Here is a 20,486-nt window from a genome sequence, read left to right as displayed (position 1 = left end):
CGGGCATCATTTTAAACTGGCGCACCTTTACCACATAGAGGGTCCACTTATCTAGTTCATGATGCTCTGGTGCTGTTTTGTATTTTATTGTTGGCATAACACTGCACAGGCTTTGCAAGTGAACCTACAGGTATAATGTGGCATTATAGGAATAAACTCGACATTGAATGAATCATAAAGCATACTTTCCAGCAGCTCTCCACATGTTTGTGCCTCCGGCTTTACAGACATGCTGGATCCTGTTGTTTTTTTTTTCTACAGTTCATGTGTGTATTCAAATCACTTTGGATGCACTTTTACATTAAGAAGAGCTCTGGTTCTGCTCTTGGTGCCCCCCCCTCCACCCCTCCACCCTCTCTGCCCGGGCTGTTGCCACTCCCCTGTGCCCCATTATGGCGGCCCCTGTCTGGGACGGGACTATCCAGAGGAGGGACCGGAGGGAGGAGCGGCCTGGGACGGTGACGTAGGACTGGAATGAGGGAGTGAATGTTCCGGGTCAGAAACTGGACGAGAGAGGAAATTAACTCCGGGACGAGACGAAGCTACGACGATGCTACCCGCCTCCACACGGAGATGTAGCCTGCGGTTTTTAACACTGAAAAGAGGCTTTTGAAAACACGAGAAAACCGACAGGAGACGGGGAGAAAAAAGACAAACAGGTGCCTGCAAATGAGCGTAAACCGACGTGAGCCACCGACGGAGAGTCGTTCCTGACGGACGCTAGCTCGGCAGCACGACCGCCACTTGTTTACTTCTCGTCGCTGCGCTTGTGTTTGGTTGGTGAGTTGAGTCCAGGACTGTCCCACCAACAAAACAAAACAAAACAAAACAAGAAAAAGAAAAAGAAAAAGCAGCAATCTGTTGCATCCCCCCCCCGTCTCCCTCCTCCTGGCCGCAGTTCGCCCTCCTCCCCCGTCATGTTTCACTGTATACCCCTGTGGCGGTGCAACCGTCACGTCGAGCTGATCGATAAACGCCACTGCTCCCTGCTGTATGTGCCCGATGAGATTTATCGCTATGGACGGAGTCTGGAGGAGCTTTTGCTGGATGCCAACCAACTACGAGATTTGCCCAAGGTAAGAAGAAAACAGCAACAACTTCCGCTCGCTCGTTTTAACTCGTTTTAACTCGCTTTAATGGGAGTTTCAGAGGCAGGAACTCTTCCACCCAACTACACCACCTACCAGTGCAGGGTAGCTCGCCACAGACGTGTGCTGCAATCTGGGTTTTGGTCATAAAACCTTTTTCTTTTCATCAGAGTCCCCGGTGTGGTAAACTTTTGAAGTTTACATCAAAGCCCTGACATTGTGTCTGAAACATCAGACCTGTTTAGGCAGGTGATCACTTACCCACAGAGGTCAAAATACACTTGACCCCTAGTCTCTAAACCTGTATCATAAGAGGCAAAATTCAAAGTTGTTGACCAGTCCTGACAAAGTGTCTTATTGTTAAGATGTATGAGTAATGGTGCTCAATGGCAATATTTACTCCAAGCAACTGCCAAGCAGGAATAGAAGAGGCAAACAATTGTTTCAATCAAGTGTGACTGAAGGTTTATTTATTGAAATTAGTTCGATCCACTCCCAGTATTCTTCTTTCCAAAACCCAGCTGAATAGTTTCTGTTTAATAAATAGTGAATGTTTTGGTGCCGACAGAAAAACTGGTTTGATTGTGAATCCGGTTAAAAATGGCACAGCTTTACACAGCTAGAAATAGAAGGTAAAACAGCATCGTTCTCACATTTGACAATCTTTAACCAGTGAATAATGAGTACTTAATAGAAAAAATACCTGTACTCTGTCTGTCCACTGTACAACTGTATTCATAGATACAGTAAATCGCCCTTATCATTCACAACTGGATGATGTCTTAAAAACTCAAGACATCAAAACACAACTGCTCCTTGGACCACCATTACACACCTGTTTAATACTCATGATTGTTCTCCATCACAGTGTTTCTGCTTTTGTTCAGAAGAAACTCTGCAGGAAAACCACAGGCTTTGTTCAATACTAAGCATGACTTACTGACAGACTTGGTGACGTTGGGATTCACAAGCTTCTGACTTGACACTCTAGCTTTATGAGTTTAGCGGGATACTAGTGAAAGGATTTACATGTTATCCTCCATGGATAAAAATGGTTCATTTATCATTTGTCTTTGTCTGGACTTGAATCTGTAGATCCTAGAGTCTGACCTGTGGTGTCTCTCTGACACTTTTATAACTTGGAGCTGCTACAGTTGGGGACTTTGTGTTTTTGTAGTATATTCTCTTTAACTTTTGCAGCAGAACTGGTTTCAGTGTAGAAACTGTTCTCGTTTTCACTCTGGCGAGTGTATTTTAAGCCTGAGAAAATTGCGTTAGGTTTTCTCGCTGCAGCCTACAAAAGCAGGGTGCACTTTGGGTATTATATTTGGTTTACAGCTGTTCTTGACAAGTGGACATAGTATAGAGTGAGGCTTAGAGCTCTAACTGAATATAACTCAAGTCAGCATATTAAACTGCACCTATGTCACTTTCTCAGGTTTACAAATGTATACTTTTAAGCTCCAACACAAATAAAATAGATATCTATCATTTAGGTAGTCCTAGTAGATGATTTTGTATCTAAATGAAACACAGTATGGTGACCATGCAAGCTCATTGCACTGCAGCTTAAAGAACCACATGCCAGTAGACAAAACAGCAGCAACGTCTATAAAACATTTTCACAAATATGACAACACAGGTGCAGCATTTAGGAAAAGAAATATAATGGAACAGAGGTAATGACAACAACCTTTTAATGTCTGCGTCACACTGCCTACTTTGTTCGCTGAAGAAAAGCACAGGAACAGGTATTCTGTCTGAAAACAAAGACAGCATTATAGTTTTTTTTCCTAATGGAGTCCTAATGAATCATTGACCTGAATTGTAAAGTACAGACCAATAAAACCATATACGAACAAACTAGGTAATGATACAGTTAATCTTTTGGTTGTCTGTGGCTGCAAAGACATGGTAAACAGGTGAACTCTTATCGTGACAACCCACACAAAAAGCAGTTTAGCAATTTAGCAATCTCTATACTCAGTTCAGAAATATTCTAGGTATGTTCGGAGGGCACAGGGGTGGGATTATTGGCATGCCAACATGAGAAGCTGTTTATTGTGGTCTTTGGCATGTAAATAACGTCTTCAGTGCTTGATGAGTGAGACCAAGAAATGTTCGACTGGATAAATCTTTGTATCAGTGTATGATCACTGGGTGGCCTAATCCCATTTGCCTTGGAGGTGGCTAACTGAATAACCACTGACCACTGACTTTATTATACTATTGACCATGATGTAACAAAGCCTGGACACTGTAACATATTTTAAATCAATCATTTCAACCTGCGGTCAGATAAAAACATGCACTAGGCAGGCTTAACCTGAGGATGAAATGTCAAAGGTAGTTTTAATAGTTTTATAAAGTGTAGTCTGCTGAACAAGTCATCTAGAAGAGAAGCACAGGTTTGCTGGAGCGTGTTTCACGTCTATGACCCATTTATGTTTTGTTTGATTGTTTTACCTGCTGTTTGCGTTGAGACGGGGGATCATATTAACAAACAGTAACTCGTGTCTCTTTGTTTATTCAAAGTTTCTGACGATTTGCTAACTAGAAAGGAAGGGGAGGTATGCAAGACTAGCAGGCAACTGAAATGAGTTTGTCTGTTCATCCATTTTAATAATGAATGCAGCGTCGGCAGCTCAAGTGAGCTGTGTGAAAAAGCTATTTTAAGTGGTTTAACTTGAAACTTCTTAATATAATTATTTAAAACTACGACAAATGGACCATAGCTCAGTCACTCTGCAACAAATTCAATGAATCTTCAAAATATTTCATGGTTACAGCGCCTTCAGTGTAAAGATTGTTCTTTTTTCTGATAAGTGATTAGGTTAAATAAAAACAAATGATCTGCTCAAAAACATTTGGACAAACTACAGTAAATAATCATACATTATTGATATTGCTTTAATGCTTGGTTGGAAAACTATAGCAGTAAATTATTACGTAAAGTCTGGAACTCAAAGACAGGACAAGATGCTGGGTTTCATCCATAGTGATGCTCTGAGAGCCCTTTGGTGCAGATGTTTTCAGTTTTGCCTATACTTATGTTTCTGTGATCAGATGTACATTTGTGGAGAAACCACATAATCAGACAGACTCATAGAAACATTTTGACAGGATCTTTGGACTTTATATTGATGGCTAACAATACCAGATTCAAAATACAAATGCCACACTTGAAATATCAGCTTACTTTTAAATTAGACAACAAGTAATAACGCACGTCATGTAACCACTGAGTAGCCAACTGTCCAGGTTCTTTAAGCCCCTAAAATTGAGGATTTATTTTTATTTATACATGGTTCATTTTTGACAAAACCCTGAAATAACTCGATTGTTGAATAAGTTTCATTGTGGTACTGTATAGAGCCAAAATGCTGAGTGTGTTAGTGTTTAAATGCTCGACTGTAGTTGTGATAATTCATTGTTAGTTGCAGATATAGTTCAGGCATTGGTAGCCTTTTTAGGACTGCTGCTGTCATTACCACCATTTAGACCTTTTAAAATTCATGTGCACAATGATGGCAATGAAAGGTGAACGCTATATCTGATAGACAGGAAGCTGCACTACTTCTGATATGAGTGAAGTGGTGAAGAAGGTGGTGTTATGAGTGTCTGAGCAGGAAACTGGCGGCCAAAATGTATTGTGTGATCTACATGAGGATGTTCTTTGTGAAGAAAATCTAATAGAAGTAGAGTAGTAGTTGTAGAGTTGCTGAGTTTCTGAAATGGTTGTGGACAGTTTTAACTCTAGCCTATGCTGTGAAATATAGTATAATACTGTGTGCATATGAGTGTATAGCTTGTTCTATGGCTATAGGGCTGCAGCTTGGGAAATGTAATTGTGTTGAGAACCTTTTTGTTCTTTATATAAATTTTATTTATCATAAAAGCACAGAAACCTAGTCTGGATAAACAAACACATTACATTCCTTGCATTGTGTGAGTACATTAGAGGCTTTTGTTAACAACTTGAATTGCAAGAATCTATTCACCCACTTCTTAAAAGATACAAACATCAACAGAATGAATGGGAGTTGACAGAATGGTTAATGCATTCTTGACTCAGTCTGTATTGGATTTTGTGTCACACATACATGGGTGACTGGGCTGTGGCGCAGAATGACAATAACGGGAAGAACAGGTTTGCTGTCAGTATGCTAATGCGAGGCTCACGAAGTCTGTTGGAAATTTGCAACTAGACTGATAATACAGGACAATCAGTTATATGTCACTCTTTTTATTCTTGAAAACCATCTGAATGAAACTGACTTTGTTTTTGCGTCAGCTGAAAGATTTGAGTCCTTTATAGGGAATATTTTAGAATATATGTTTGTTTTCAGCTGCTATTGCCGTGTCATAAAGGGGAGGAATAGTTCAAGTAGGAAGTGTGAAAGTGGTAAACATGTTCAACCATAAAGCCATAAAGAAACTTCAACCATAAAGCTTCATCAAAGTTTAAAAGGTTCCAAAACAGAGAGTTTGCATTATTGTCCTGTTTGTTCACCGACCAGGTAGTTTCCTAGAAATCAGCAAGTCTGTACTGGCCAAGACTCCACAGATGATATCTTTTTGAGCTCTGCACGTTTGATTGAAAGACTGACACAGCCGACAGAGACTGCACCCTTTTTAGTAGGCGAAATGTGAAAGTGAAATTAGGGTGGTTAGGATGCAAAGCTTAGACAAACAGTCATTACTTGTAAGAGTACAGGTTTGTTTGCTTGACTAAAATAATGGATTAGAGACTGTTTGAACTGTCTTAATACATTGGAATCACATGGACATTTTGAAATAAGGGTGGAGCTTGACTTTTGGACTCTGTGTTTATTTTGCATGCATTATTAAAATGTGATCTGTATATGGATATGGTCTGTGGATAAAGAGCAGCCTGATCATGAGTTTCAGAAATGCAAACACATTTTACAGATTGCTTTACTCATATTGGTACGTTCCAATGGGTTCTAATATGTGTACTTTTTGTATGGCATAACAATGAGATAAAATATTAGAGAAGTACAGAAAAGTAGAAGTCTGCGACATAACCCAGTCAGCTACTCGTACTACACTGCAGTGATGCACTGTTGTGCATGAGAATATGTTTAGAAAAAAATAGTTACAACAGGGTCGATATAGATATCAAAAAGAACCTATTTAACAGTCAACGTCAGTGAATGATTGAATGAGAAATGTATGGATGAGCTCCCATGGCCGGTCGGCCTGCTGTGTAACAAGCAACAGTGAAAAAGGACAGAGGAAATGCATCAGGCTCGTTGTCTATTCATGCTAAAACCTGAGGGGAACCTGAAGCGGTGTTATTAGCTGCCAGCTTTACCACCTCACAGACAAGCTTTCGTAAACCCGTGCTGTCGACATCAAGTATGAGCTTGTGCTTATTGTTTATGCCCTTTATCCAGTGCCAACTTTATATTTGTCTCTCAGAAATGAACAACAAAGACAGAACTCTGTATTTCTAAGTAGCAACTATGACCTGTCCATGTAATTCCAAGACATGGTGTTGGACTATCTGAGGCCCGGCATCAGGAGTGCCTATAGGAGAGAGGAGAACAGTTTCATATGAGACCAAAAGCAAAACCTGCTGTCTGCCACGCTCTCTAATGATCAGTTAGGTGGAAGGTACAGGGAGAAAACAATTCCTGTTTTTCAAACACAGTTTCAGTCCTCCAGTCATTTACCTTCATTTAGTCTATTTCCTATCATTGCTGTATATATGCTGTTGCTATCCAAATACATAACAAATACTACAATCAATACCAGGACCCCAAAGTGGAAGCATCCAAACAAATTCAGCCATGATTCATTTTATTATTTATACCTGCCATTTACCAGCTTTACCGTGTTGAAAAGTATTGTGCTGTTCAGAGGAGCTAGTTACTCTGATACTGTCAAACATCAGCAGTACTACTGTATGCGGTTGTCTAACATTATACTCACCCTCAGTTAGTTTTGTTGAACTTGAACCTTTGTTTTTACATTGTGCTGACGTTATACAATTCCCACCATCCTCACCCAACCCAATCTAAATAGTTTGTTGTTCATTTACTACTTTTACTGCTATTTTACTAAATTTTTTTTTTTTTACACCTTTCAGCAATTTTTCCAGCTGGTGAAACTAAGAAAACTTGGCCTGAGTGACAATGAGATCCAGCGACTTCCACCAGAAATAGCCAACTTCATGCAGCTGGTAGAACTGGACGTCTCTCGAAATGGTAAGAAGGGAGAACAGTGCCTACCACAGCTGCACAAATATAAAGTGCAATTTTACCACATAGCCCGTCGATACATATTTCATATTCTAACAGTGTTTTTGTGTAATTTCTGTGAGAATATGTTTCAACAGATTAGCACCAAGACACAAATAACTTCTAGGAATGAATGCCATTCACAGATTTGCTGCTTATTAGTGAAGCTGTTAGTACATGTGGATTGTACTAGTCTGAATATGTTCCTCTGGATAAATTGGTGATGTTTTTTCCTGCAGTAGGCTTGAATAAAAATGCTTGCACCATTATTGTTGTGTTTTTGTTGTTTGCCAGAGTGATCGCAAAGAGTCCTAACATGCGTCTTCTCTTATTCAGATATTATGGAAATTCCAGACAGCATTTCATACTGCAAAGCCCTCCAAGTGGCAGATTTCAGTGGAAATCCATTAACAAGGTAGTCCTACAGATTATGTTGATTCACTTTTCAAAAAGGAAAACAAATCTTCTGTCTTAAGATTTGTTGATAGCTTTTTGTAATTTAGTGTAATAATGCAATAATACTGGCTTAGATTAATTCTACTGCAAGTTATCTGTTTATAAAGCAGATGATAGAAGAGATAGAACATGAGGATGTGGGCAAATAGTTTGTGCAACATGTTGTGCTGATAACACCTTGCTTAACATTGCAGGCACATAACAACATGGGTATCTGCTGGGAGTCCTCTTTTTTTCTAGTAACAAAATATTCATCAACAGTGTTAATATAATATGAATATATAGGTTGACAAATGTATATTGATCTCTGTGAATTCCTTTTCTGCTGGCATCTCACACTGTGGTCTCTCCTTTATTTTTCCAGGTTACCTGAAAGCTTTCCAGAGCTACAGAATCTAACTTGCCTTTCCATCAACGATATTTCATTGCAAGCTCTTCCAGATAATATTGGAAAGTAAGTAAATGCAAGCTGTGTTTCATCATACTTGCTTTGACATAATGAGTGCATCTTATCTTTGCCCATAGAACATTTCCACACAGTTTCATAGCAGAAGAGAAATGAACATGTTTATCATACTGTGAAATGACAACCAATCTGTTAATTTGAACAAGCTGTAAAGAGATGGTGTTGAGGGTGTCTGTAACATTTAGAAATCAATGAGAAAACTTTTGTCAAGCCTACCGATAATTTCTTTTTGTGCATTTTGATGCACTAACACCTTGAGTAAATAACAAACAGACTAAAATAACAAACAGTTTTCAATTGTGCTCCTCTCTTATATGGCTTTTATCAGCCAAACCTAAGCAGTCTGGTGTGTCAAAGCAGCTATTACTATTAAGTGCAGACAATTGCTTCAGCTTTTTCTTTTTAGCCAGTGAACACGATGCAATGAGTCCTCCTACACAGCCGATTCAGTGTTAAAACTCTGTAATGCTTTCAGATCATTAGTATTCCTCCTACTGTTCTGCTATTATCACAAGAAAAAATGCCTGTCTATTGTCTTTTTGTCCCCTAGTTGTAATAATCTCTGATCTTTTAAAATCTCCCTCATCTCAGTGCATTAGTGGAAAACATACCAGCGACATTACTCTTCGCAGACACATCAGTCACTGTCCTTTCCTTGGCTGCATTGTCTTTGTTCATAAAAGGCAAAAGGCTTGTAAGATGGCATATAGTCTGGAGTACTGAAAAACCTCATCTGCCAACATTCTTACTCCTAAGAGCTCTCTTATTGTTGACTTCAGTTATAATTGGATTTAATAACAGAACAATGTGGTCACATTGCTACAAGGGAGGTTTTTAGTAGAGGTTTAGGATTCAAAGGAAAGTGAACCTTTTCCCGGAACAGATTTCACAAAGAATATAAAAACATTTATTTAAAAGCCATTTGCTTTTATTTATATATATATATATATATATATATATATATATATATATATATATATATATATGAGAAAGCAAATGGCTTACATGAAATGAGAAATGGCAATCCCATAAAAATGTGTTTTAAGATGAGACTTAAAAGACAGTCAATCCAGAGCCTTGGAGCCCACATGGAAAAGCCTATATTCATTAGTTCTAGATCACTGCTTGAGAATCTCAATTTATGTAAAGGTTTAGATGGAATTAAAACGTCATTTCTCCATATGTGTCTCTTGATCAGACTCTTTCCCTCTCTGGTTTATTGATGCATGTGTTTAAAACAAAATTAAAAAATAGTTGTCAGTTGAAATATTCTTTAAAGGCACTTCAGTTCAGCAGTATGCCTTTAATGATTATTGGCTGTGGTCTGGATGGCATATTTTAACCATTAGATAGCTGCTGAAACAGTTGGAGCAAAACTAAACAGAGATTTGTCTTGGTTTGCCACAGTGCCATAAATTAAAGATTATTGCTTAACATCTCAGCGATAATTCATAGATGGGGGGTTGAGAACCTGATTCAAGAAACTAGTTTTTTGCACTTTTATTGAGTGCACCTAGTGGTAAACCTAAATAAGATCCAAAACAATGTTGATTTACTGTTGATCCACACTGTGGATCAGGAATTGTGCTAAAACTGGACCAAAGCTTGTTGTTAAACATAAAGAGAAGAAGAAGAAGAAGAAGAAGAAGAATTGCTTCCTCACAACAGTGTTTTTTATGTATCAATTTATATCTTTGCCCTCCTAAAAGATGTATTTTAGAAAAAAACAACTTCAAACATCCTTTTAATTTTAAGGTTACCTCCATAACATTTGCAAATTTTCTCCCAACAAACTCTCACACCCTTTTCCTCATGGTGCAACATGTGCCTCACATATGTCTCAAATCTATCTTGCTTAACTCCTTGACTTATGGCCTGCTCTCTGTCAAGAGAAGAAGTTAATGAAAACCAAAACACAGTTGGAACAACGCGCTGTGGGGTTTTAGAAACGGATAAGATAAACGTTCAAGGGGTTAAATGACATCAGTGGTTTATCTCCTGAGATGGGAATGTTTTCTGTACAAAAAATGGCGCTCATAGGAGTGCTTCGTGCAGCTAGGCGGATGTTTTCACCATTTAACTGATCACTAAAGCCAGATTTCTGATGGAGTCTTTTAATCTCCGGCTCAGTGATTCCCGTGTTGTGAATGAAAAACACCTATAGAAAGCTAGATTAGCAAAAAGTAGCTGTTGTATTTCATGTTGTCCTGTTTGCTTGTTATTTAGTTTAGGCAAATGTTGAAAAGCTCCTTGTTCGATCTCTGACAGCACAGAAAACCTGAACTATTTAGTCTAGGTTCTGTTCAGCAAGATAGACTTTGTACTGTACTACTAGACTGTTGTCATAAAATGTTCCATTAATTGAGTTCATGTATAGCACTGATGCATGCATAAGAAGATGACCCTGTACTTTGGTCAATGATGGCCATTTAGACCTTTTTCTCTTCATTAAAAGTATGCTGCGGTTGTTTGTGCTGCTGCAATTTTACTGCCTTGATAAGACTGACACCACACCTCCAAAGTACTTCCTGTTTTCAAATATCTGATTGAAAGGAGATGTTTTAAAGCCATTTTTAGCTCAAATTACAAACTATGATTTCAAAACAATTGAAGCATCATGTATAATATTTGTCTGTGTTAGACACATTTTTAGAAACATATAATCATTTTTCTTTATGCCTGTCATTACAGCCTGTACAATTTGATATCACTAGAACTGAGAGAAAATCTGCTGACATTCTTACCAGAGTAAGTAACCAGGTGCAGTGTGTGTGTGTGTGTGTGTGTGTGTGTGTGTGTGTGTGTGTGTGTGTGTGTGTGTGTGTGTGTGTGTGTGTGTGTGTGTGTGTGTGTGTGTGTGTGTTTAGGCTGCTGCATTTTTATTTTAACTGTGTTTTAATGTAATTCCTCTACCATCCACAGGTCACTATCTCTGCTTCAAAGACTTGAAGAACTTGACCTAGGAAGCAATGAACTTTACAGTTTGGTAAGTTTTGTCAAATTAAGTTTTTTTTTTTCACTTGAGTAAAGGATTTTGTTTAATTAGAAGAATACAATACCACATGGCTCACAAAATGAGCAGGATGAAACATTTTTCCCATTTCCTTATTCTTGTCATGTCCAAGTAGATTAGTATCCCTCGAGAACAGCTTTCACCTCTTATCATGCAGATGGAAGGATGAACATCTGCTTTGAGCTTTGGTTTAAGTTGTAATCTTATGTGAGCGGCCTAAACTCTGGTCAATGATTTAGTGACAGATCAAGCAGTCAAATTGCAAAGAACTGTCTCTGTTTTATTTATAATGCATTTCTCTGTCATGTGTACATTAAACACAATTATTTATGCTGATATGTGTTGTCTGATTTATTTTCTTAGTATTAGTTTTCAGAATTAATATAACAGTATTTTCATTTATCCAAATAAAATGTCAGTGCTTTTGTGCATAGTGTGCACACACTGTGAATTAGATTTGAAGAAGGAAGTACATAACCAGAACCAGAAGTCCCTAATATTGCATATTTTGACTTTGCAGCCCTTTGTTGTGTCTTTGTCTGCTGTATTCCTGGCTCTCACTCTTTCATTTCCTACATTTCTTCTTCCCACATAGCCGGAGTCAATAGGCTGTCTTGTCAGCTTAAAGGACCTGTGGCTGGATGGAAACCAGTTGGCTCAAATACCTGCAGTAAGCTATGCATGCAAATGTATTTCTTGAGTTTGAAATTCTGTCCTTGTCTATTGTTTGTAGTACGGCTGTTATGTACAGTTCTTTTTTCAGTAAGCGATACTGCATATACGAACCACACACACACACACACACACACACACACACACACACACACACACACACACACACACACACACACACACACACACACACACAAACTGTTCAAATACAATTTGAAATACCATTTTGAACATCCCTGACAAAAAAAGATAAGATTTGTCTTAGCGTGCATGTCTTTTGTAAATTATGTGTTTCCTTAAGACAAATTGTCTATTCTAAAATCTAGGAAATTGGCAGGATGAAAAGCCTGTTGTGTCTGGATGTATCAGAAAACAAACTGGAGCGACTTCCAGAGGAGTTAGGAGGCCTGCTGTCACTCACTGACCTGCTGGTTTCTCAGAACTTCATTGATGCTTTACCAGAAAGCATTGGTAAGCATGTATCTGGTCTGATTATTGTTACATTAGCACATTAACACCTTGTTATATTTTATGTGGCTAGACAATCTGCTGCAGTCTGATGCATCTGCACTCATTTATCTGAGGGAAAATACATAAGTAAGATATTTGTAATACAGGAATTTACTTGTACCACAATATCACCCTGTAAAAATCCAAACAATCTATCATGTTTAACATAGTGTATCTTTGTTCTTTTTCTGCAGGAAAACTACAGAAACTTTCCATATTGAAAGCTGATCAGAATAGGTTAACCTTCCTTCCAGAGAGCATCGGAAACTGTGAAAGTCTTACTGAACTGGTGCTCACAGAGAACAAGCTACAGGTTTGTTTGTAACTGTCATTATGATACATTTACATTTAGTTATTTGGAAGACGCTTTTGTCCAAAGCAACTCACAAGTGAGGTATAAAGAAAGTAAAGCCAAAGAGACGAACTTTAAAGTAAAGTGCTCTAGAAAGAGCTGTTTCAGTTTCATAGGGTATAAGTGCAAGATTTCTTGTTTTTTTTATTCAAGTGCAGAGAAAGATTCTAAAGTAACGATAGTTTTAGTTTATTGATAATGTGGTTAATCCTTTGTTCTGTTTAAAAACCTGGCAAACACTTGATGCTCTTTCCAATTATTGATTTAATTTGGTTCACTGTTACAGACTTTGCCTAGAAGCATTGGAAAATTAAAGCGACTTTCCAACTTCAATTGTGACAGAAACCAGCTGATGTCACTGCCGAAGGAGGTAAGCTGTGCATATCAATTAATATAAATTCATAAACAGTAGAATACATTTTTAATCAATCCAGTAGCAACCAGGAAGAGGACTTTAAAACAGGTGTAATGTGCTTTCATCGGGTTAAACTATGCAAAGTTCATTCACGTTTGGCTTAACAGTGGCTCTTACTTGTTGTGCTCTCTCACTTCACCAGTATTATTGCTCAGTCCTCTGGTTTGCTCAGCTCTGTCTGAGTGTCTCCATTGTTTGTGTGTGACATTCTTTTCTAACCTCTTGCACGCCTGGTTTAAAGCTTCATGTGAAAGGCTTGTTTAGACGTACAATGCTCCTGTGTCTTAAGGATGCAAAGACTGCAGTGTTCGGAGAAAAATAACAGCTCAACACCCTTGGTCTAGATAATGAATTGATAGTGTCACTGCTTTGTCAGACCAGCACTGGGTGACGATCATAATGTCACCATGGCTCAAGTATTGATTTGTACTTTGCTGAGCTACTTGAACATTGAGCTATTCTTATGGATTCTATTGATTGTTGATTAGTCGCTCATAGCACTGGTTAAATTGTGTCCATGATTACATGGAAGTAGATCTAATGATGTATCTAATAATATGTGTTGTCTGTGTGTTTCTGTCAACTCAGTTCTCCCCTGTGGACGTATAAATCACATGTCATAAGTGATAAGTTGATGATCTCAACCTGTTCTTTTAACATGATGAATCTGTGTGACAACACTAATGTCCTGTTCAGGTCCAGTGCATCGAGTCTCTGCTTTGCCTCTCTGCTAGGGTTAATTGTTCCTAATTTTAGGTCCTATTGACATTTAACTGCTAACAACATAATGTAATCATGTTGTCTTCTCTGTTACTCAGATTGGTGGCTGCGCCGGTCTGAATGTCTTCTGTGTTCGAGAGAACAGGCTGATGAGGTTACCATCAGAGCTGTCACAAGCCACAGAACTGCATGTGCTCGATGTCTCTGGAAATAGGTACGTCCAACATGGTGCAGAAAGCAGCATAAACCATAAGTTCATTGATTTAGGGACTTTATTGTTATTTAGTAATCACAAAAACAAGTGCCAACCAAACATGTACGTGAACCAAATTCTTTAGAATTATTTTTGATCATGCTTTGTTCATACCCAGAGCAAATTTCTTTCTTTTTTTTATCCTGATATTTGTAAGAAATTACTCACTGTTAGTCAGCTGTTGTTGTCATAAAGTGTCTCTGCCTGTACCTGTTTGACCAAAGTTTTGTCTTCAAATGAAGCTGAGTAGAGTCTGCTGCTTAGTCACACACACACAAACATGTTCATGTCTGTATCTGGGGAGTGTTTCCCCTCCTCCACATTGTCAAAACAACTGCCAAGTTCCTCGGCTTTAAGTGACACGAGCACTAATCCTTAACTGTATCTTGTGGTTTCTTTATATCTAAGATGATACTGTATGAGCCAGTTAGTAATTTATTTCCTATTTGTCTTCAGACTCGCTCACTTGCCGTTGTCTCTGACCACACTCCGCCTAAAGGCCTTGTGGTTGTCAGAAAACCAGTCGCAGCCTCTCCTCACCTTTCAGACTGACGAGGATCCTGACTCAGGCGAGAAGGTACTCACCTGTGTGCTGCTGCCTCAACAGCCGTGTGAAGCAGACAATAAAGGTAATGTTTGTGTGAAGTGGAAGCCTTAAGATAGACCCCAGACACTTTGAATAACCAAAGCGTAATTAATTTGAGCTATCATGAGCAGTAACTGCATCAATGAAACTTTCCTTACACTGGTCTGTTTGGTTGAAACTACACCAAATGTCAAAATACACATTCTTTGGATTTGTACTGTTTGCATGAATCTATATTATTATCTAATGTTACTAAAGTGAAAGGCAGGATAATGAGTTATGTTTGAGTACAGTTCTTGCATCATGTTCAAGTATTTAGTGCCCTGCGATTTGATTGACATTGTCACATGATCTGCTCGGGAAGCACATAATGTTCTATGCCCTCCGATCCCTCCCTACAGTATCTGTTGATTATGAGGTCTGTAAAGGATCACAGTGCATCTACCAGATCAGGCCCTCTCTGGCCCCTTGAGACCCTCCTTGGTTATGTTTTTCAGAAATGTGGTGGATTGGACAGCTAAAGAAGCTTAGTCGTGGTTGGCTTCCTGCCATTAAAAGCTCGCCTACTGTGTATAGAGATGTGGATGGTGGTCGACTATTTCTCTGCCTGATACAAGAGTTTATTAAAAAGGTTTTTCTTTGCTGTCATCTATAGCCTTGCACCTAAATCTGTGGCGAATTTGTGATTTAGTGCAAAATGATTTCCCTTTTATGTCACTGCGTTTTGCATTTGAAATGAGATGTTTGTTCTCCCTCCAAAAGAAATGTATTGATGAACTCTTGTGTCGTGCTGTCTCTCATGTGAGAGAGATGCAGCTGTAAGACTGGAGGAGGTCAGATGAGTGAGGCTGAAGCTGAAGTTGGCACAAGGGAAGATTGTGTTGCTGTAAGCCTTTGACTAAGCTGGGATTTGAAACTGTGATCTGGCAGTTTCAGACCCTCAGTTATGAGCACTGGGTTGTATGAGAGCTCGGTTCTTGAGCTAGCACATCGCAGAGAAGCAATCACATCAACCATTTTGGTTTTAATCTCTTGAAGTATACAATTCAGTTTTCACTCTGTAATTCATTCTCCGAATTTATGTGTGCATGAATTCCAGTAATGTAAATGGTGTTGTCTCTTTTAAAAATAACCCCAGGCTCTGACAAACTATCCCGCTGTGGAGCCCTGGAGAGCCTGGTGAATGACATGGCAGATGACTCGTGGGACGACAAAAGCAGGAACAGAATCAGTGCCATTCACTTCCTGGATGAGGATGACGAGGAAGATGATGACAAGGTGAGACCACTGAGCTCAACACTTGAATATGATACATCTTTGTACATATGTTGGTGATTTTTGTCTATTTTTTTATTTTCAACAGATTCTATCAAATTCTATGAAAATCTTAAACCAACAATGAATTGATTGTATCAACAAGTATTATGTATTGAAAAAGAATCGCCCATCATATACATTCAAAGCACATTAGGAAAGGATCTTTTGTCAGTGTGAACAGGAGCAACACTTACAGCAGGGAAAACCTGTTTCATTGTTCACATGGGCACCTGATCATTATGATGGATCTGAAAAACTGTGACGCTAACCATAAGTTGGTAATAATTTCTAATGAGCACTAGTGTCAACACACGAGTTAGTTCTGCAGGTATTTACTCATAAACCATATTGAAAAGCGATATTCACCTAATAATGGGTCTATGGGAAAATGTAGGAGATCAGCAAAGCTATTTAAAGGACCTCAATATTTGTAGCTTATTTCAGAGCAGACTGTTCGCTAATTGTGATATTTCGCTCTGAAACACAAATATTCATTTTCTGGTGATGCTACTGTAGATGAAAGGTCAGAAGTCTAACAAACAAAGTTTAATGACAATCCTCGTGCTGATGCGAATAGTATACCGTTTTAGATTTAGTCAGAAAACTTCTGCCGTTCTGTTATGGTCTTCCGGACTGTCCTTTAAATCTTATGTTCTAAGTTCACTACCTTTGAACAGTTTCTGTCCTTCTGCTACAGACATAACCAAGGTAACACTAAATGTGTATCTTTTACACAGGGTACACTACTTCGACGGGCTACTCCTCACCCCGGTGAGCTGAAAACAATGAAGAAAGTGGTTGAGAACCTTCGCAACGATCTGAACGCTGCCAAAGGCCTGGACTCCAACAAAAACGAGGTCAATAACGCTGCAGACAGGGTGACCACGTCTGTGTGACCTTTACCTCAGAAATGTTTTTTACCTCCTGTCTCTCGTCATGTCATCCTGCACAACCCTGCGGCCCCCGTCCTCTTTTTTTAATTTTTTTTATTTTCTAAACCTACAAACCCTGGTGTGGCCTACCCTTTCTGATTAAACCCTTGGACGTCTGTAACCTTGCTCCACCTCCAGTTCTGTGTAAAATGTGTTTGAGTCTACTAGGGCCACTGTGCCTTCCTCTTTTTAATTAATGTCCACAGCAATAATCTGCACAGAGAAGCTCCACTTAAAAGATATTTTAAAGATTTCTTACTTTTTTAAAAGCCTCTTTATCAAAAATATACATTAGGTAGTTGCACTATTATAAGTCTTTATAATGTGGTCAAACCTTCTTAAATGTATTGTATATTTGTTCGATATCTATTTTTAAAACACTGGGTGAATATTTCTTTTTACATTTTCGGCAAACAAACGCAGGAGTTTTTGGACCTACTGATTAAGGATTATTGTATAGTCTCTTGTGAATATTGATACTTTTATACTTTTTGGCAGCTCTGATGTAAATAAAAATGTATAGCAAATTTCTTAATCAGTTTTAAACATTTTTCTTTTTCGAACTTGGTACTTTCTTTGTTTTTAATCAAAGCAGTTAACTAAACACAGTCACTAATGTCTTATTCAATCCCTATAATTGTCATTAGGTAAGATGATCACCTTGAATCATCCTTTTGTTAATTCGAAAACATTTAGACCTGTCTTTGAATAATCAGTTTGCTTAATTAAGTTTGGACTTAAGTACTGCACATCAATCTTTAACTACTCATCTACAATATACTTCAATTCATTTTAAATTAATTAAAAAAAAAACTTAAGCAGGATTAACAATGTCTGTCTTATTTATATGTGCTGTGCTTCACTGCTTTACAATTTTTTTCAAGTAGATGCCAAAAACCTGTTTTTCTTTTTGTTTTTTTTAAAGTTTCTTTTCATTTTAGCAAACAGTACTGTACAAAATAAGCGTCAGAGATTTGGTGAGAATAACGTTCACACCACAAAGGTGGCTTTCGTTAAAAAATGTAGTTGTTCGAAGCTCTACTTTAATGGACCTCTCAGCATTTCTCAGATCTTGTCTTTTTTTATATGGTACACCATAAATTGTGCTATTTGTTTTTAAATTGTTTGCTAAAAAGTGGACCAGAGAAATTGGTTCAGATGTTGGTTTTATGTTTTTAATTATATTCTGATCAAACTGCACAAAACAGATCTCAGACGGGCACTCGGCCTTGAGGTTTGGATGACTTTTAAACCACTGATCAATAAAGTGAGTGCAACACTAAATAAATGTTTGTTATTCCTTTAATTTTATTGCTGAATTATAAGTGACTATCAAATACTTTATGTTATCTCAGTGGAGCTGAATTAGCTCAACCTTTAAATGTCAAAATAAAAACAAGATTTAAATGGAGTGGTCTTTCTTATTATTCAGCTTCCAAACAAATACAGGGACAAAGTAAGCTCAGATTTAAACTACCTTGCTTTGAGACAGTTCCATTTCCTGAACCCTCCACTGCCTGTTTTGTGTGTTCAGCAGTGCATCATGTTTCTGTAATGCTCTGCCAGCATGCGCCATATTTGACTTGTCTGCCCTGCACGTGCTGCATGTTGTATTGACACTGGCATGCTTTCCTTATATTAGAGAATGGACGTATGTATATATTTTGTGCTTGTCACATTTGAAACGGAGTGAAACTACAGCCACACATGTAAGCAGCTTGTATAATGATGATGTAATGTCACAGTTTGTTGAAGTTCATAACAGGAGCACATTTAATATTTTTCTATTACATTAATTCAGATTTTTTTTCATGAACTCTTGGAAAATAAGCTCAAGAACAGTATGATTGTATTTCAAGAAGAGCATAGTACCTTTGCCATGATTCTATTTCCAAATAAAACTGTTTCAAAGGAAGAAATTCAGGGATATTTTCACTTGTTAATTTTCTCCATATTTTATTTAATTAGTTTCTTTATATTTTATGTTGAATGGCTGTTGCTGATGTTGAGGAACTGACTGGTTTGTACAGGTATGTAAAAGAAAAAAACTCTTTCTCCTATTTGAGATGCAGTTAAAACAAATTTTGGCAGATGTTTGGGGCAGAGACAAATGAAGCTTTGGAGAGCCAGCATCTCCTTGGTATCTTAGTTGCTGTTTAAGACTTCAAATTATTTTTTCCAGTGACAAAGCTACAATTACTGGCTGCAATAATAACTGTTTCAGTTCCCTTTGCGCAAATTATGTTTTGCTTAATTTATGCATGATTTCTACACTGATTATCAGCTACTTTATTATCAAGAATTGGATTAATTACAGACTCCTCAGAGGATCAGCTTTGAGAAGCCTTGTTTCACGAGACTAACTGAACAAGTTAGTCTTCAGTTCAAGATGTTACTTACTTGAAATTAAATTTTCAGGTACGGATGGTATCTTCTGACTATCCCCAGGAATGTAGAAATCCTCATAATAACCCATCTCTCAGGACCAGTAGCCAAGACTCGGCCACCCCAGGCTTCAGCTGGGTGGCCAACAAAGAGTGTCTGCAGGGGGGTCCTCAGCTGTTCGTGGCCAGCGACAGTGCGTGTGGTCGCTGCTCCAAAGCAGAGGATGTGGGGAAAATGGAGCAGCCAGCACAGGTCAGGTTATGTCTTTTACCTACAGAGTGTAGTCTTCCTGTTGGTTTCCACTTCTTCTAGATTCACTCTTGTACATCATTAACTGAGAAAATGCTTCGTCATTTTAAAATCTTATTTTTACTCATTTTGTCATGTAAGTGAACTCAAAGTGAAAGATTAGAGCAAACAATTTCTGTTAAAAACAACGATTTCTTATCACCAGGCTGCTGCAGGCAAATTGTCAGAGAGCGCAGCCATACCAAGTAGGTTTCGCCATCATAAAGGCAAAACCCAAGTGGGCAGGAAATTTCAGCATCGCGCATGGTCCGGTCTCCATGGAGACCCTGTACCGAAGATAAGGAACCCCCCCATCACAGCACGTCTGAAGTCTCACTCGGTGACAGAGAAGCCCCTTCCTCAGGAATCATCCATGTCTCAAGTGCCATTAAGAGTAACTGCATGCTGTGTCTTTGCTGTCAAATTGCAGGAAAGCCTGTTGTTAGTGGTAGATAATTGCCAATCAAATCGTTTCTTGTGGAGCCACTCAGGCTTTAATTCCACATAAATTCTAGCTTTTTATTTGTAATGAAACAATTTCCTTGTAGTTACAGATCAAAGTATCTGGCCAGAGGGGTACTTTGGGGATCAGCATTGCTGGTGGTAAAGGCTCTCTGCCTTACAAAGGCCATGATGAGGTAAGTGCTGGTCCAGAAAAACAGGAATTGCTCAAGCACTCACAACATGTTTGCTCATTTGATTGTAAAGATATTACAAAGCAGCAGAGTGTCTGCTGGTTAAGCCAAAACATATTTTAGCTTTTTTTT

General features: G+C 38.4%; 1 protein-coding gene across 1 annotated transcript; it reads left to right on the top strand.

The window, feature by feature from the left end:
- The first annotated feature begins 474 nt into the window (after positions 1-474).
- lrrc1 (leucine rich repeat containing 1) lies at positions 475-18,453 on the top strand. The gene is made up of 14 exons (XM_026355969.1): positions 475-1,076; positions 7,204-7,321; positions 7,691-7,769; positions 8,175-8,264; positions 10,968-11,024; positions 11,199-11,262; positions 11,885-11,959; positions 12,288-12,432; positions 12,666-12,784; positions 13,110-13,193; positions 14,057-14,172; positions 14,668-14,840; positions 15,936-16,075; positions 16,852-18,453. Exons 1-14 carry the CDS (start codon positions 918-920, stop codon positions 17,008-17,010), a joined length of 1,578 nt encoding a protein of 525 aa, XP_026211754.1. The 5' UTR covers positions 475-917; the 3' UTR covers positions 17,011-18,453.
- The last annotated feature ends 2,033 nt before the right edge of the window (positions 18,454-20,486 follow it).

This window comes from Anabas testudineus, chromosome 15, assembly GCF_900324465.2.
Source record: "Anabas testudineus chromosome 15, fAnaTes1.2, whole genome shotgun sequence".
In the NCBI taxonomy this organism is placed as follows: domain Eukaryota; kingdom Metazoa; phylum Chordata; class Actinopteri; order Anabantiformes; family Anabantidae; genus Anabas; species Anabas testudineus.
This window is presented reverse-complemented; position numbering and strand designations above follow the sequence as displayed.

Coding starts and splice junctions, on each gene's coding strand:
- lrrc1 (XM_026355969.1), top strand. CDS start 918: ATGTTTCACTGTATACCCCTGTGGCGGTGCAACCGTCACGTCGAGCTG. Junction 13,194..14,056: donor TGATGTCACTGCCGAAGGAG/GTAAGCTGTGCA, acceptor TCTGTTACTCAG/ATTGGTGGCTGCGCCGGTCT. Junction 14,841..15,935: donor GTGTGAAGCAGACAATAAAG/GTAATGTTTGTG, acceptor AAATAACCCCAG/GCTCTGACAAACTATCCCGC.